The sequence below is a fragment of the Equus caballus genome, chromosome 24, assembly GCF_041296265.1.
Source record: "Equus caballus isolate H_3958 breed thoroughbred chromosome 24, TB-T2T, whole genome shotgun sequence".
Lineage (NCBI taxonomy): Eukaryota > Metazoa > Chordata > Mammalia > Perissodactyla > Equidae > Equus > Equus caballus.
The window spans coordinates 22681319-22701085 of NC_091707.1; the positions used below are offsets into that span (position 1 = coordinate 22681319).

At 38.0% G+C, this 19767-nt stretch overlaps 1 protein-coding gene across 1 annotated transcript in view; it reads right to left on the minus strand.

The window, feature by feature from the left end:
• Nucleotides 1-14127: 14127 nt before the first annotated feature.
• Nucleotides 14128-19767, minus strand: part of KCNH5 (potassium voltage-gated channel subfamily H member 5) — a 305467-nt gene continuing 299827 nt past the window's right edge. Inside the window, exon 11 of the mRNA XM_001498472.7 lies at nt 14128-19674. Coding sequence (XP_001498522.1) covers nt 18727-19674 — 948 coding nt within the window. The 3' untranslated portion in view covers nt 14128-18726. The remainder of the gene's footprint in view (nt 19675-19767) is intronic.

The window sequence follows — 19767 nt, forward strand, 5'->3', positions numbered from 1 at the left end:
GCAGTAATAGTACTAATGGAAACACGAACATGAGCAGGCTTCCAAGGAGTTTTCTCACTGATGTGCACAGGCAGGCCCATATCTCTGCCTCTAAGCCCAGACTCTCCTTCCAAAGATGGTTTAATGAGTCAGTCATTGCTGAGCACAACTTAGAAGGGAAAGAGGGCGAGAAACGGCAGGAATTCCAACATAATTAAGCCAGATGCTTTCCTTTTAAATGATCATAATGAGCCCAGAGAAGATATTTTTGTCAACATTTATTCTATCCCCTACAATTTAAGCTATCATGTACTAGATACTATCAAAAAAGGCTAATTTATAATTTCAGAGATATTTAAGAGTCATTTGACTTTTGAGCAAATTCTTCTTCCAAAATAAAGAATTCATCCATTTTTTTTAATTGACCATTTTCAACTGAAAGAAGCCAGTATTAATATATGAAAATTTAAATATCAAATGGAAAAGATACAAATATTCTGTAAGGGATATTCTGAGCTGAAAGTTCTAGCTTTGGACTGAGAATTGCTGTTCCATCATGGCAGGATCTGACCCTGCTCTGTTCAGACAGCTGGGGAGGGACTGCTGGTTGAAGAGACTGGATACAGACTGAAAGAGTGGGAAACCTTGGATCAGCTATGGCCTGGTCCCCAGCCTCTATTGTGGTGCTTGGGACTATTTTTAGAAATGTTCTCAAGGGCTGCTTTCTGAATAAGCCAACTTCTGACCTCATTGTGGGTCAAATGATTCACATGATGATTTTTATAATTTGAAAAGAGAAGGCAGCACATCACATGGTCTAAATCAACATTTCTCAATAAAAGGGTTATGATCACCAATTACTATGTGAGTACATGTGTTTGTTGGGTAGAAGTGTTCCCACATACCAACAAGCAATTCTCGGACACCAGCTGGGTGTCCTACAATTCAACTCGATTCCAACACTATCTAACCAGAAAGAGCATCAGATTCCACAGGTTAAGGCCTCAGTCCCACGGACTGCCCTCCACTTCATATATCAATTCCAAGTCCAGGTTGTAACTTATACTTCTGATGGACCAGCTCAAAATCAGAGGTTTGCATGACCTCCTCCTTGGGTTTGATTAACTGTTAGAGCAGCTCACAGAACTCAGAGAAGCATTTTACTTACTACATTACTGGTTCAAGGTAAAAAGACTTAACTCAGGAATAGCCAGGTGGGAGAGATGCATAAGGCAAGGTATGGGGAAAGGGTCCAGAACTTTCATGCTTTCTCTGAACATCACTCTCCCAGCACTTCCACATATTCACCAATTGTGAAGCTATCCAAACCCAGTCCTTTGGGCTTTTATGGAGGCTTTGTTACCTAGGCAGGATTGATTAAATCATTGGCCATTGGCAAGTGAACTCAATTGCCGATCCCCAGGCCCTCCCCAGAGGTCAGGAGCTGGGACTGAAAGGTCCAGTCCTCTAACCACATGATTGGTTCCTCTGGCAATCAGCCCCCATCCTGAGGTACAGTCCAAAAGTCACTTCATTAACATAACAAAAGAGACCTTGATCACTCTTATCACTTAGGAAATTCCAAGAGTTTTAGGAGCTCTGTGCCAGAAACAGAGACAGAGACCAAATAAATATTTCTTATTACAAACCACAATAGCACACTCAAGTTCAACATTGTGGATATATTGGGCTGGATAATATGCTGTTGTGGAGGCTATCCACAGGAGGCTATCCTATGCAATGTAGGATGTTTAGCAGCATCCCTTGTCTCTACCCAGTAAACACCCATAGCACTCCTGCCCCAGTTAGACAACCAAAAATGTCCCCAGAAATTGACAAGTTACCCCTGGGAGCAAAACTGCCCCTAACTGAGAACTAATGGTTTAAATGATCAGTGTAAATGCTTTAAAGTATTCAAAAGATTGTGTAAGAACTTTGAGAAAGTATAATTTCTCTCACCATTGAATTGTCCAGATAACTATAAACCTGTTGATACTTAGAAAATGCAAAGTGAGTGTCTTGGAGAGTCAAGACATTTTCAAGAAAGAAAGTACGTTACTCCAGTTTCATCGCACCAACAAACTCCAGCATCAAGAACAGTGAATGAGGAAAATGACTTTGTTTTAAACATTCGAACTGCGAAAGTAGTGATTGATTTTACTACATGGCTGACCCTCATCTTTGCTAAACAAATTGCCTTTACCATGAAATATTAGGAACATGTCAAAAGATAAAAATCCAAAGTTTATACCCAAATTTTCATCACCACATTTTCCTGTAAAAGCCAACTGTATACAGAGACTGTCATTTAATTAAACTATCAAAGTGAGAAGAGACACAATGTGCTTACTTTTGATGAGCAATATTAGCTGACAGACATTAAAATTCTCTTCAATAAAGTGAATCAACATTCTGTTCTGATTGTGTCCTATTCACCTTGTTGGCAAGGGAGGGATCCCCAATTCTAAATAGTACAAGATTGTCAAATGGACAACACTGAACACTGGACAGATGAAATAGACAGCAGTGTATTAGTCACATACACTCACAGTCTGGGGAGAAGGACATTGCACACCCAGCAGGACCACACTGAGGTTGCATTCAGGAATAGAACAAGCAGGGGCTGTGGGGGAAGGTTTTGTAGTAACAAGAGGGTAGGGTGACCCCTGGTTGCCACCTGAGGATGCGATTGGCTTTGAAAAACTTCATGGACTGGCAGGGAAGCAAAATCCTGTTAGGTTGAGGACCAGGTGGAATGCAGCTGTTGTGGCTGATGGAGAACTACCAGTGGGGGAGCCTTTCCTGCTAAGTGGGGCTGGGAGAGTTGCACATCTGGCAAGAAGAGGGGAACTCACAGTTAGCTCTTTGGTGCCCCAGGAGGCACAGAGATATTAAGGCAGCACATGGAATTTTAGGCCTTACAATACACATACTGGGACAGTTGGAAGAGATTCATGATGGCTCACTCATCTGGAATGCAAAGAGAACAGCAAGTGGTAGGTATATATTTCCTGTATGAGTTAGCTGTGTTAAAGCTTTTCCAAACAGGAGTCTAATAGGGATAGATCTGAACTACTCCAAGCATTCTTTCAAGACTTTGAATCATAGAAACCGTACTGAGTACGGTGCGCACTGCTCAGCACTGCAGGGAGCTATAAAGGAAGAAGAACACACAGCCCTTCCCTTGAAGTAGCTCATGTCCACATCACCAGAATGTCCTGCACTGATTTCAGTGTACCTGTGGGGCTTTTCCACATGGATCATTGCACAAAGGAGAAACTAGGGTGATGCCATGAACTGCAATATTCCGTGTCTGTGAACAGGCAGACCCCATGCGAAGGTGAGCTTTGGCGTTTCTCCTGCCTTAGGAACTCAAGCAGAAAGCCAAATCATAGGGGGCCGACTCGGTGGCGGAGTGATTAAGTTCACGGGCTCCGCTGCTGCGGCCCAGGGTTCGGATCCTGGGCGCGGACATGGCACCGCTCATCAGGCCACATTGAGGCAGTATCCCACATCCCACAACTAGACGGACCTGCAACTAAGATATACAACTATGTACCAGGAGGGGCGGGGGTGGGAAATAAAGCAGACAAAAAAAAAAAAAAAACATTGGTAACAGTTGTTAGCCTAGGTGCCAATCTTTAAAAAAGAAAGAAAGAAAGAAAGAAAGCCAAATCCTGAAATGCTGTAATGAGACAATAACTTTCTGTGAAGACCCTGGACCACCAAAGAGTCTTCTCCAAAATAATTGTAACATTTATTTTATTTCTACAAGTTCTGATCTGCAAACCAGGAAGCTAATGCATGTCTGAGACACGGTTTGAGGCAAATAAAAATTTGATCTGGAGTCAGAGCTCTGGGTTTGAAAACTTTCTCTGTTACTTTCTAGCTATGTGAGCTTAGAAAAGGCTCTTAGCCACCCAGAGCCTGTGACCTTGTCTCTCTAATGGGGTCATTGAGGGCATTATATGTGAAAGGAACTAGGATTCTGTCTGATACATAGTAGATAATTCTACTAACCTATCCATCCATCCATATACCAGATACAAAATAGTAAGAATCCGGGTCTATATCAAAGTCAATTCAAGTAAAACAATAACAGTAGCAGCAAAACACAACAGATGCAGTTCTATAAAAGGTACAGACATCCTGTCAGGTGGAGAAGGGAGGCTTGCCAGGGAGGATGAAGTTGTCGGTATTAAAATTTGGTCCCTGTGTCATGTTCGATATAAACACTTTAAATTGCCAACTCCAGCATTATTTCCTCACTTGAATCTAAATAAGTTGCATAAGAGTCCTAAACTAACTCAACATCTAGGGGCCTCTCTATTGCTTTAGCATTAACTGGGGATTTATCTTACAGCCCTGAATCATAAATTGGGAAGAACTCTGAAACAGTATTTAATTCCTAGCCTATGTGACAGAGATCTCATGACACACTGGTCACTGACACTGAAAGTGAAAAAGTCACAAAAGACTGCTTTCTTGAGAATTTCAGATTAGTGAAGCTGGAGTTATATTTACGATATAGCCCATAAGTTAATAAGTCTTTTAAATTATATACTTTATTTCCTGAAATGGGAGGCGGGCACAGGAGAGGGTGTGTGTGTGGGGGGGGGGGGTGGTTTGTGTTTGCCGTTAGGTTGATAGGGAAGTAAAAGGACTAGCTCTGGCCATGGCTGAGCAAACTTCCATCTTGTCTGATTTTCTCTATAAATAAGTGAGAAAAACCTGGACCTTCACTAGAAGCTGGGTGTCAATGTATGTTATTAATATTTATGGCTCCTTCTCAAAAAGTTCTGGAATCTACCCTTGACTACTGGGAAAACCAATGAACCTCAAGTTTTGTATAACCTATTATATTTTTCAAAGCACTGTCACTCCTATTACCTCATTTGATCCTGTCCAACCTACTTTAGTCTCCTCGAAGAATAAACTACCCACCCGCAGAGAAAGGAAGAGGAGAGAGGCTCCTGGCATCTCCTCCAGCACAGAAAGGTCTTACTGCTGTGGATGTGCTGAAAGGCAAAGGCCCTCCCAGCCGTCCCCCAGCCTCAGATCCTCCCATTCAGGGGGTTTAATAGTGACTGTTGGATGTCTTGCTTTGGTCCTCCCTTTTCCTCTTAGGCAGGCAGGGAGCCACAAAGCCACCAGCTCAAGGTCACCTGCAGAGTGTTTCTTCTCCTCCCCCTGCCTAGAGCCCAGTGGAAAACTACAGGGAACAGAAGATAGTGTACGTGTGCAGCCGTGAAAGAACTAGGATTCTGAAAATCTGTTCCCTTCACTCCTTGCCCTACTTGTTAAGATTTGGGGGAAGGGTGTTAAGAATGGAGATCGTGGAGATTTAAAGAAAGCGTGAGAGAGCTGAAGTTCTCCCGTCTCTCTAAAACCCAGGTATTGTTCTTGGCATTCCTGCTAACTGGGAAATTAAACAGCTCAAAGGTCATTAGCAATGAGGAATTTCAACAGAATATCGCTGTTGGTGGTAGAATAGGCAACTCGCAGTTATGGAAGACAACCTGAGGGTCCACACTTTTGGTGTGGCTGAATTTGGTCAGTATGGTCACCATATCACACACGGAAGCAATGTTTGTTGATGGGTCGAATGACTCTAGGTGACAAGATGCCAGCACTTCTCCACCAGCTGCTGACCATACTGAACACTCATTTATAAACCATGACCATAGACACATATATTCCCTTTTCACGGGAATAGTCCCAGTGAATTTTGAGAACTAAGGAGGATGTCCTCCTCAAACACACACACATACACACATGAGCAAGCACACTTAAGACTTAAGTCTGGGCACCAGACAATATGGAAAGTGATGTTTGATGCACCCATATGGGCCCACAGGAGATGAGACCAAGAAGTTCCAAATTCTGATCCTCACACAGTGATCTGGGTTGGTCAGCATCCAGCCAATCATTTTTCAGTCTTCTTATACTCTTACCCAACTGTGCAGCCTTAGCATGATACAACAGATGATTTATTTAGCTCTGATTCTAAGACTTTTAGGTATGCAGAGAGTATCATGATTGTAGTGTACTAAATAACAATTGTTATGTCAAAGGGAGAGTACATCTTTTGTGAAATAGCTTTTTTTTTTCCCCAAGGAAGATTCACTCTGAGCTAACATCTGTAGCCAATCTCTGTTTTATATGTGTCTCACTGCGACAGCATGGCTGTCAAGCGGTGTAGGTTCACACCTGGAATCTGAACCTGTGAACCCAGGCCGCCAAAGTGGAACACACTGAACTTAACCACTATAATCCTGGGCTGGCCCCAATACCATTTTTTTTAACTTAAGAAAACTGAAATAAAGGCCATGCACCTTTATGTAAATAGCATAGTTGGACACACAGCTGTCCTTTCAGCAACACTCAAGGATGAGACTAACAACATTTTCAGTAGCATTAGCTGAAATGCATACAGGTGTGTGTGTGGGTATTTGTGTGTGTATTATACTGTGGAGAACCCAGACAGTAATGTGACATAGTGGAAAAAACAGTGGAGTCGGAATCAAGACAAGTGGATTTTAATCCCAGCTCCTCTGCTAACCACACATACAACCTTGGAGAATTGCTTACCCTCGCCAATCCTTGGTTTCTTCATTTCTCAGAGTAGATGTGGTGCTGATTCACTTCCAAAGTCCCTTCCAGCTGTAAAATGCTGGTTCTGGGTTGTTCACCTTGGGCACATCTTTATTTAATCCAATTAAAGCACATTATGCTTAGTTGCCTAGATTAAACAAAATGGATCTCCCTTGATATAGGCAAACTGGATGTTTTCAACAATCTTACAGAAAGCAAAACCCTGCTTGCTAGTTGGGAGAAGAAGCATACTGATGCAAGAAGATTGAGGACTGCAAGATTCAAGCGAGTTCTATTCTTCCTCACACTCTCAGGAGGAAGTATCTCATGGGACAGAAATTTTTGTTTCATCCTCCTCTTAATGGTATTTTGCACTTGAGCACTTAGTCACACAAATCCATAATATGTCTTATCATGTTTTGAAAATTGGTATCTTTCTCAATTGAGTTATTACCACAGAACTTAGAAGGAAAGATTGTAATTCATTGTTGTGTGTGTGTGTGTGTGTGTGTGTGTGTGTGTGTGTGTAAAAAGAAAGAAAAGAGAAAGAGGACAAAGAATGAAGGAAGTGCTAATTACTGATAATTTGTGTAGAAAGCAAGCCACAACTTTGATGATCCATTTAGTTGTGTGTGATCATAGCGTCCCTGACTCCTGTATAAATGAGAGCTGACAGAATCTCTATCCTCTATAAATACACCCTAATAGACCCACAGCAAAGGCAAGGCTTTATTTGGTTGTCCTCGAATCAAAATGTTATATTGCACACAAAAGCAATAGATATGAATAACTTTTCAGTGATTTCCAAAAATGTAGCCCTTAAACTTGTGTTTCCTTAATTAAGAAAAATCTGAAATTCTCATCTAACAATCTTCCTGTATCACATATTCAGCTCTTGCCTTCTAATGCCTCAAGGGCTAGTGGGAAAACCATTTATGATTTTTTCCAAAAAATGAGAGAGAGTATTCTATCATTCCATGTACATTCTGCCCTCATGCTTCTACATTTCACAGACTGGGATAAACCCCTAATGTTAGAAAAATAGGAACGTTTTTGTTAGATTGATAGGATGAATAAACATTAAAAGAAATACCATTTTAAAATAAAATTTTCTCCAAAATTTGATCTAGATTTTACCATTATCTCTCTTTCATGAAACAGAGAAATCGTCTAATTCAAACAAATTTACTGCTGGGGCTTAAAATTTTAAGCTTTCAATATAACTACCTCTAATTTTGTTACTGATACCATCACAGCATAATTTAGCACAGGAAAAGTCTTATAAAAGTTTAACATTATCAAAGCCAATATATCGAAAGATTGTTTTCTCTGAACCCATTGCTTTTTGTTTTTGTAATAGGGAGATTTTTATTTTTAACCCAAATTCAAAACAATAATTTTCAACAAAGACTCAATTCAAACCAGTTCCATAAAATGCACATTTTATTCTGTATCATGAAAAAATATTCACATTTAAATAAAGTGTGAAAAAAATCAAAGTTAATCCTCCCTGATGAAATAACAGTTTATTGTGCTGAAACCCAGAATTCTTTTGGGTTAGAAACTTCCACCTGCCAATTCACTTTTTAAAATGACTATTTCTTGAGAACCAATTTTAAATAAAGTGATAATCACCACAAACTTCCCAGAAGCAATCAGACTTCGATCACAAGTATTCCAGAATTGATCCTAAAGTCACAGAGTTTAAATACTTGCACACATCCTCCCGGCAATCAGGTGATAGGTCGACAGTACATACAAAATTTCTATATTACACGTCACAATACCTGTGTTTAAGTAGAAAAAATGATCTGCTAAGCATGAATTAGATTTTGAAAAGAGCAAACAACTACTGCTTAGCACAATGCTATTAAAAACATCACATAAAATTTTCACATTGTTTCCTTGGCCAATATATGAATCAATTGTTTCCAGTGAATTAACCCTTATAGACAGAGGCATTTTTAATACCCCACATTCTCACAAATATGGTTGCAGTGGCAAAAACATTTACGAATTTGCAAAAGTAAATTCCCATGGTAACAGTGTTATTGTCAAGAATTTGCGTTATAGTATACAAAATGCTGCAACTAGTGTAAACAAAGTCACTAGAACATTGAGTACAAAGAAATCTACAGTTTTCAATATACCATAAATATGCACATTTTAATTTGTGTTGTCTGAGTATCAAGCACTTCTAAGAGTCATTGCTTTTTCAATAAACTATAATGGATGTTTCAGGGTAGAAATGGTTCTAAACTTATTTCCAATTTCAATATGGTAACAATCAGTTAGTTCCTGATATGAAACGCATGTTCTGTCTTGCTTTAACTGTAAATAGGTTCCAGGGTGGAAAATGACTGCTCAGTGGAAGATGCCAGTGCCATCAACCAAAATGAAATGTAAACAAACACTACATTTATACCTTCTCTGAAAAAGAATCTCAAAAATCACAACATGAAACATTCCCGCAGAGATCATAAAACAATCCTAGCCACTATTTTTCTAGATACGGTATGTGTTAAATAGTCTTTATTTTAATGAAAGTACATTCCGCTTTTGTATAAACTGACAATGCATAGCTGTGACAAAGTATGTCAATGTTAAAGACTTAGGTCTATGAAACTTTCTTTGATATGAAATTCATAATGACTCTTTGTTGTGGTTTTGCATAGTTTGCTAGCTGTTCTTCCTATTTACTCAATCTTGGCCTCATCAGGATTCTTTCCCACCATACTTTGGTTGGAGAAAGTTGAGGAGCAAAGGAGGGATCGATGATACCAATAGCGCTGTGATCAACAACAATCCTGATGCTGCTTTAGTGACAAAGTCCAGTCTCCCTTACTCAATAGAGAGTCTGCCCATGGAAGGAAGAAGTTAAACTTTATGTTATCAAAGGTGATTTAGCAGAGCAGGAGGATAAAATATTTGACAATGAATTACTTAAATAGTTACTGTGAATACTCAATCTGGTTTATTCAGCATTTGTGTGGATATTTTGGCCTTGACTGGTCTGGTCATTCAACCGTCAGTGATTCTGCAGTGAGTGAGAGAGTGGTCAGATCTTCTTGGCTTTATCCCATGAAGATATAGCCCAACCAGCCAAGTGCTTACAGGCCTGGGCTTCCAGGTCAGAACTAGAGGTTCTAAACTCATTTGGTGGGGGAGCACTCATTTATATATACATAGTTTTCTTTAAAGCCCCCAAACTTAACAAGCTTTCAAACTGCTTCCTAAGGTTTCATTAAAATCTTAACAATGGTTATGGCAACGTGTTATCTCAAAAATAAGCAAATAAGTAAAAGCTATTAAAAAGCATCACATACAGAAAACACATTAAGAGGAAGTACCACTATCCCTGTCCTCTCTTCCCTTTCTGTCAGTCATAACTCTGGCCAAAAGCTGCATTTTTTGGTCGATTGTTGTTTGACCAAGTCACTTTAGAAGTAGTACAAGTCATGACCTCATTTAAATAATAATGTAGTAATAACATAAAAGCCGGGGACAAAAGTGAGCTAACTATAAAAAACTTTGTATAGTGTCAGTGGGGTCCTTCACAGTCATGCAAAAAGTAGAGTGGTCTTTCCCATGGTTATCTCTGTCTATGTTATTATCAAAGTGAAAAAAAGATGGTTTGGGGTGAGGATCCCAGAATGTAATGTTGCAACACCTTGTCTTTATTCCTTACCTTATAAGACATTAGCTTAAAAAGACCTCACAGTAGAACAAATATATCACATTCAGAAAATTAACATTTTTTCATTAGAGAAAATTGTTTGAACTCTCTGAAGTAAATATACATACAATGGGCTTACTAAATTTGGAAATAACACAAATTGCCATTCTAAACCAAAATAGTTCATTTGGATAATGCATTTAACAGTGATTTGGCCAAGAAGCCAATGTCACTGTAATCAATAAAAAGATCTGCATAATCTACTTAAAACTTAGTGGATCAAAAAGTAAATTTTAAAGATAAAATCTTTCTGGAGTCTCACCCAAATCCTAATATTAAAAATGAAGAGAAATTATAGAAAAACTCCTGTATGTCTCTCGCTTTCTTTGACTATCTTGCATTACCTCTTGAGGTTAAAATTCAATTGGAAAAGGATATGTTGATACCAGTGACTATAACTTGCCTCTTACTTACAAACACATTTTGCAATTTACCCCCACTGATGCCTCTCTTTTGGGAGAAGAGAAGGAAAATTCCATTATTGGGATAGGGCACCTTGTGCTGAACAGTTATGACCAACTCCTGTCATTTGCTCTAACCTACCATGAAAAATCAAACATTTACATTTATATAATAAAGTGAAATTATAAAAAATTATTTTAATTTCAGGAATCTTTAAAAGTACTTATCTTGAAAGACTTGGAATTTGGGGTTGGCGTAGATAGCCCTTGCAATGTCGGTAATTCTATAAGATGAAGTTTTCTCTTTAGGGTCTGACTCCTGTGTTAGAATCTCAACTTTACCACTCAGTAGCTATGCTATCCTGACAAGTTCCTAATCTATTCCTTCATAGAGCTGTTGCAAAAATTAAGTATGATAATCTAAATAAAGTGCTTAGTATAGTATAAATAGGGAGTGAGCGCTCAATAAAAATAAACTTAGTTAATTTATATAACTTCTAAGCCTGAAGGTAAAGAAGACTTCCACTCAGGCTTCTCTCAACCTTTGCCTTCATCATCTTCCTGATTCCCAGTCCAAATCTTCAATGGTCCTGACTCCCAGAAGTGTCCAAACACACTGGTATCATAAAAATTAAAGGATAGAAAATCTAAAGTTCAAATACAGAGCAATACTCTTAGAACACGTGGCACATAGTAGACACTAAAAAAATTCTAGCTCATGTCCCCCTTCCCTACATAACACGACTCAGAATTTTAATTAGAATCTAGGACCAACTACAAATTCTAGTACCATTTTAAAAGTATGTCAACATAGATGTTGCCCTATTTCCTCTTTACTTAAATAATTTCTCAATTAAACACACCCAAACTCCATCATGCAGTTTCATAAATTTAAATACGCTACAAAAGATGAAAAATTAGCTGTCTCCCTCTACACAGAAGATAATTTGTTTGGGGTGTGTGTGTGTGTGTGTACACCCCCAGGGTTTTGAGAGGTGGAGAAGGACAAGGAAGATGTGGTAGTGGAACTCCATAGTGCTTCAGTGGCTTTGGGACTTGGGGAGGAGATTTTCTGCCTCACTGGATGGCTGAGAACTAATTATTTTATATGAAATGCTTTGACGATTTAACTTATTGCCAACAATTAACACTGGCATTTTTTAACAAATTGATTTACTGGATACAATTAGGCATTGTAATTCTATTAATTACTTTGTTAACAAAGAATGTTCTTTTTTTAGAACTTCTTATCTTCCCATACTTTATGGCCCTGAACCGATTTTCACTATAATAACATTTGGAAATATTACCAGATATTTTTTAAATTATGGGAATTATGAATTAAATTTTCTAACAGGAAAACAAAGTGAAGACCAAATTTATAATTTCATAAATGTTTATCTTCACTATTTCCAAGGTAGAAAAGGACCTGAGGTCAAAAATAATTTTCATTTTTAAGTTTTTCTTTTTATGTTTTGGAGTTTGGGGAAAAAGGAATCAAGAATAGAAAACAAAACCACTGAAATTCAGAGTAAGCATTTGATCCTAATATAAGAAAAGTCTGTTGATTTTTAAACGTTCAACATACTGAATAACTCACATTGCCAGTGTGAGAAATACTAGCAAAGTCACTATTTTTAGCATCTAAATCTGTAGTTCTAGAAATACTCTAAATGAGAAAAGTTGGGTCAAATCTGGGAGATAAAAGACCTGTAAATTTGTGAAAAATTAACAGATACCTTTGCAGAAAGAAACAGTGAATGGCAAATGCCAAAAAGAAAGAATCCAAGTATTGATTAATATTAAGCTTGTGGGAGAGGAGTCTGTGAAAATAAAGTTTGAGAAAAATATTTTATAGAAGATCTGAATTTCACGGGAAAGCAGTGTGAAAAACCTGAACATCTATCTCTTTTAATGAGAGTGGTTCTGAGGCTTCATTTTAAAACTGCAGTTTTCACAATTCATGTGGGTATATAAACATCTCACATAAGCGCTCTCTTACTTAAGGATGAGAAAAGCTGATACTAAAGAAGAATGCGTGCAACGTTGATGTGATTGAATTTATTGCTTGCTCAGGTCCTAGGACTGCATTAAGTTTAGTAATTCACGTTATTTAAAGATTGACACTTGGAAACGCATCTGAATGTGTCCTTTTGTTTGGCCTCGTGATGTGCCAGTGAGAAAAAGAGGCTATAACTGCAGAAACGTGGATGTTATGATTCTGTTTCTGTTCAAATGCTTGTCATTGCCACAGCCACATTTTCTTTTTTTTGATGACTTAGACAAATCTTCTCAATGGGACGGCTGCACATATTTAGTTATACAGAGCAGTCAATAAAAGTAGTATAAAGCAATGTACACCAGTAAAGATAAGAGAAGGCAATAAAAAAAATATTTTATATAAACTCACCAGAGTTGATCTGATTGCACCCATAAGAATTGCCAATGACCATGCTTAGATGTCCAGGTGTCTAAATTGCAACCTCCATTATGCTCCGCTATATAGATTTGTTCCACACATGGAAATGCAAATTCTGATTTGGTCTCTCTGTAGCCTGGCACCACTAACCTGACTTACTCTGAATTTTCAGTGGTTTTATTTAAAACCTGACTCTGTTTTTGCTCTGATTGCATAGCCCCACGTACATGATGTCTTGATGTGCTTTCCTGGACTAAGATAAGATGAATATTTCCTATAATGTCAAGTGGATCTCTATCAATCCTCTAAAAATATAATAAATTTCATGCCATAGTTGTAACAGTTTTTATTACCTAAGCTGCTAACAACATTTAGGCCATAAGTACAAAGCTTACACTGAGAGTGAACTGATTGAAAATATTTATTTACATATGTGTAGATGCATATGTAATGCAACTGTGAGTTGGAAGGCCACCAGCCTATCATAGTGGATGAAAATATGAATGTTACTGACCATTTAGCAAATAGACAGGATTACAATGGACACTAAAAAGCTATGATCATTGATGATGGATCCCCTTAAACCCCCTTTAATTCTTCTTCTCGAGTATATCAGGCATTAGAAAATCAGGGAAGATTAGAAAACCCTGTAAGAGATCTAAATACCTCTTGTCACATGAAATGTTCCCCTTTGTTTCTATGTCTTGTTATTTTCTTTACCCAAAGGGTCACAGCAAATGTAGCGAGTGCAGGCTTAAGTATACACCTCAGGATACAAGGCTCTCTTTGCAGAATGAACAAATATTAGCAAAAGAATCTCATTTTCAAGAATAAAATGTTTACATGCTAGAGAAATGGCTTCCTTGCATTATCAATATTCTAATATTACTAATTCCTTGAATTATCAATATTACTAATTACAACTTCTTAAATTAAAATACTCTCACTTAGGACACAATAACATGAGTGATTTTTCAATGTCATTCAAAGGATTTTCCTTTTTCTAACCTGTTTTTTTTCCAGTTCAAGAGATACACTGAAAAATCGATTGGTCATTGGAAAGGATTCTTTTACACTTAAGAATTTTGTTACAAGAACATCTGCCCATGGGGAGCCATATGTCTTGAGTGTCATGATTATTTTTATATAAAAACTTGAAAGATGAACTTCTCTCTACCCAGAATACTCACCAATTTGTTCATTTTCTCTCACTGAGAACTGAGAATTTCTGCTGAGCATTATGATTAAACGGAATAAGAACAATCATAAAATTCACGTCTTTCTATCTGCTTTCTCTCTTCCTCCCCCCAAAAGACCTTCATTCTTTCTATGCTTATTTGATTAGTAGTTCCAAATTTCTAGATGATTTTCAAGTCTTACGCTTACATGCCATGACTAACAATTATTTAGCCACTTACGCCTTTCTCCACCAATCTCTGACCAGAAAAATCTCCTCTAAAACGTAGAAGAATGTTTAGAGAGCACATCTCAGCTGATCTCCCATGAAAGGAAGAAAAACATGATAATTTGTCTTATAATGTGATTTTCATCTGAGAGAAAGGATGGTTTTCCACTGACCTAACATCGTCTAGATGTAAGAAGGGAGCAGCTGTTATCTGTATTTTATTATTTATGGGTAGGGAAATTGGAGCCCAGGACACACCAAACAACAGTTAACTTGCCTGAAGTTACACTGCAATTGTGGCAAAGCTAGATTCAAAATCCGAGACAGAGCTCAGAGACTCATCCTAGAGTGCTTTCCAGAAGAGTGTTCTTTCTTCTGTTCCTTTCTGTCAAGATCACAAGAGAAATACTCTTGTATGTAACAAAGTATTGAAACACAGCATTCAGATAATTACAAAACATCATAAAGTTATCCATGTATGACATGTACATTCTAGGCAAATTTTCTCATTACCTACATAAAATTTTGGAAAAGAGACTCAGATAAAATAGTTTAAAAGATAAAAATTATACAAGATACTAGAATTCATTAGGAATATGACAAATAATTTCACTACGACCCGCCACCGCAGACTTGAAAAACAGTCACTGCTCTGAAGATTCATTAAAAAAAAGTTTTCTAAAAGAATTTAGTTATTTAAAATAGAACACAAATGGGCCAGATCTCACAGGTGAAAAGAATCGCCTTAAATTTAAAGGAAGCTGTGATTTGCATTTGGGCTCCAAGAAGATTAATTTTCAAAATGGCACTTTAGTTAGTGGTCATAATTAATATTTCTATTAAAGTGCTGGGTACTCCAGGAGTACATATTTATTCTTAGGAGCACTTTAAAACCCCAAATTTTCTAATTCTCTTGCTCTGATCCACGCAATTTTTTTTTAACTGAATACTTAGGACATTTGTACTCCTAAACGTAATGTGCAATGAAACCAGTGTCATAATAGAAATTTTCCATTTTAACAATGAAGGATGTGTCTCTGTTCAACGTCTATGTCTGAACCATTCTAAGTACTATTTGTGTCGATGTGGAACACTAGCAGCTTTGGTATTGTCATCTGCCTTTTGTGAGCCTATTTGCCTTTATCATAAGCTCCTCTATCTGCTAGATCCAATTTAATGCAACAATATCCTAAAACAGACTGATAGAACTTGCTGTTATGATGCACAGCTCATATTTGCACTTTTGTTTGGCTTTTGCTGTTACATTACAACCACCTGTCCAGGGTACAGCATCTGATCTTATATATTATCATTGAAAAATATTGAAGGTATATAAGTTGCTTTGGAAAATGTTTGGATTTTAAATACATATCTATTTACTCCTATTATTACATTATTCAGAAATATGATAAAAATTTTATTCTGGATGCACCAAGAGCATCTATACAGTGTAAGAATAAAACATGCAGTCATCTGGTCCCCCAAAGAGAATCTACTGTCTATGTGCTGGTTGAGGCAGCACAGAACACGATTGTATTGTTATTGCACATATTAAAGCAAGTGCTCACCCTTCATCCAAATCTAAGTTCATCTGGTAAGAATTACAGAATCTGGGAATCTAAAGGATTACTCTATATACAATGTTTGCTGAACACATGCATTCCTGCTGAAAACAGCAGAGTGCATTCAGCACCTCAACATGTCATGCACACAGGAACAGAGGCAGCTGGAAAAGAATACCGTGATAACTGCACCAGAAATAAGCAATTGATACTTTTCCCGCTTTGTGACAACTTGGAGTAGTTCAAAACCGTATGTTCCTTTCCCATACATGTGAACAATATTGTAGGTCGATTAGGTGAAAGTGCATCAATGTCATAACATTTGCACCACTCCGAAGCAAAGGCATGGACTGCAGCTTCAAACTGCCCTGATGTTTCACAGTCATTCTCTTACAGCTTTACACCAACTGTCATTTTTGAAGCACATGGCTAAAGTTAAACTGACCATTTCTGTACTCAGATTATTTTTACCGTTCATTCCCCTTTAAAAGCTTAGCTAAGCTTCTCTCATACATGGTTAAATAGAAAAATACCCTGAAATTCAATAAACGTCAGAGGTCAAGAAAAAGGTACCACCCTCACCTTGAAAGCAACCAAGTCCCAATTTCAAGGCTGTTTCCTTACACCATGGTTACCTCGTTGTCTTGTGCCTGGGGTTGGTAGATATCATGGCACGGCATGGAGACATGCTCCCTGGAAACTTCCATTATGGGTAATGGAAGTTATGGGCACAAAGAAAGGAAAATGGAACCCATGGCTCATAACATCTGTTCTGAGACTCCCGGATTAAAGAGGCACATCTTGTGGGCACGTGAGGAAGTTCTAAGAGAAATCGTAAAATATCAACTGTTTTTATAAATTACTTTGCACTTCTCCAATCTGATTGTGATAACTTGTCTTTCAGTTCTGGTGATTTTGTTTGGGTATGCTGGGAGATAGAAAAGCTCATAAAAATGGGTACAATAGATCAAAACACCTACTTTGATTTTGCTATCATCTTGCATATGTTGTTAACATACATGTACAGATGGTTGACTAATGTACAAATTACTGGTATATATTTTCAACTTGATGCAAACGTTAACTGCCCTGCTCCCACTATTAAATGTCATGCATGCACCAGTTTAAAAGTATGCCTCTCTGATCGACTTCATAAAATATACTTGAGTCAAAAGAAATAAATTCTTCTTGGTTTTTACAAAGGAATGTGTATTTTATTCTCAATACATATCACTTAAGGGACTAGCTATACGCAACTCTTTGTGACTTTTTTTTTAGTCGATAATAGGCACTTTCTAAGAATGGATTTGTGACCCAAAAGACTCTGAAATTCAGTCTTTAGTACCCCCTTTCCTAAGTGGATCTGCCTGAGCCACAGTAGGCTATAGAAACAACTCTGCAGAAGTCCAGCAGTAGACCTGTGTGCAAAAAAGCTTTAGAAAATTGTAACCAGAATAAAATTATAGAAAAGCAGTTATCTGAGTTGAACAACTTAACTTCTTAGTTGTTTTTTTATAACCATATTTCAGGTGTTATCTCTACAAACAGTAAGAAGCATGTGTGAACAATTTCACACCCGTGTTTCATTCTTTCTAAGTTACGATATGCTACAAAAACTTGTCTTTCTGTTTACATTCTTTTTTAATTTTAGACCATTATCCTTAAAAGTTTGAAATGATTACTTAATTTTTTCTTGTTTGTGTTTCTTTGCTAAAAGCCTTTCAACGTCACCCTTGAACAAGTTTCAAAAACACAAATTTAGAACATTCAACACCTTTGGAAAATCAGCATCTCTAACAAGAATTGTTAAAAGGCCCTTTTACCCTGTGGTGCAGGATTTCTATAATAATACACACTATATTAATAGTTTAGTATTTGTGGGATGGATATAATCAGCTTACAAGATGGTAGCTGTTCTCCAAGACGGAGGGAGTAGGGATATCCTTATGTAAGAGTTAATGATTACTATCTAAGTATAATGTTAAAAAAGAGGAGGTATAGTTGAGCGAAAATGCAATTCATGCACAAAACCCATAGCAATAAATTTTCAATATCCCACACTGCTATCTGACTTAGGCAACAAAACAGTCATTTAAATGGAGCAAACGCCACCTGTTGAGGAAAATAACCTAAGTTACAAAAAAATACCCTATGGAAAGAGATCATAAAATGGTACTAACAGTTTAAAAGGTTGAACTCCTCCTTGGCATTGATCTATAATTCTAACTTAAAGAACGGTGAGGAATGAGAGCTCGATATACTCAGCCTGAGATCAAATTTGTCATGGCAACATTGGCAGGTTGGACCCTGATTCTTCAAATATTACATTGCCTTGGTTAACAAAAATCATACTTTTTTTTAAAATTATAGAATAGAGATTATAAATAAATGTAAAGAGTGCATGCAGTCAACTGCATAATATACAAGCAATATCTATGTTTTTAATAATCATCTTCTTTGGCAGGCCAGAATCCAGCTGGACATGCAATATTTACATATCAAAATCCGTAATGTGTTCATCATATTGAAAGCAAGTGAAAATATATATATGTATATACTGTATATACACACATATGTATATAGATGTATATACTGTTTTTAATATATTAACAAATATATATGTATATATATTAAAAGTGGATTTCCTCTTTGTCAGATTCAGGTGACTCAGGCCTCGAAACACTAAAAATATCCTGACATGGTATTTGGGGAGGTACTGGGAGCGGCATTTGGGATTTGGGAGAAGAGGTCTGGGGCGTGCTTTTTTCTGAGAGTATTTTTAAAATTTCTGCCACCTGCTTCTCCAGGGCAGTCATTCTGCAGCTCAGCAGCTGGATGTCCTCTTTGAGTTCATGTTTGACCTCCTGCAGTGTGGTCTGTAAGGCCTGCTCGGGGATGGGATAAAAGGGGTGCTTGGCATCAGCCTGAATGGGGCTGTGCTCCAACGGACTTCGCGCCTCCCCAGCCTTATCCAAACGAAGGTCACTTTTTGTAATCCCACTGTCACAAGAATCTGTTTTCCTTAATGGATTTTTGGTCACACTGTTCTCAGAATCGCTGCCCTTGGGGTCCTCTGACAGTAGCCCCATCGACTCGGCTTTAGTGACATTATTCCAGTCTTCCTTCTTCTCCTCAGGGGCTCCCATAGTATTCTTGAGTCGCAGCCACCCCTTCCCATTTCCATTCTTCATTCTGATGGGGCTGTTCACTTTGAGACATTTGGGATCAGCACCGCCATTGGGCTTGAGTTCCATGGCATCACGGTTGTTTTGCTTGAGGGACTCACTGGTTTTCACGTAGGCCAGAGATGTCTGAATAGGTGTGATCTGTGACACGGTGACCACACTGGTGCCCGTGATGGAGGCTCCATTCTGTAAGGAGCGGCTTTCCACTTGGAGCTGGTTCCGCTCGGGGTCACTCTGTGTTGACCCCTGATTCCGTAGTTCCTTCTGCTGTTTGAACTTCTGGAAGAGCTTTCTGACCGGATGGTCCACGGGGATGCTGAGGGTGACCTCATTCTTCTGCCTGAGACGTTCCTCCTCCTCCTTCTTCACGTCACTGATTTTACGGAAAATGATCTGTGGAGGAGGAGAGATTGAAAAACGAAATTATAAAAACTGATGAATTTATAATTGCGTGACATGATACTGGACGTACTTTGTTCTACAGAG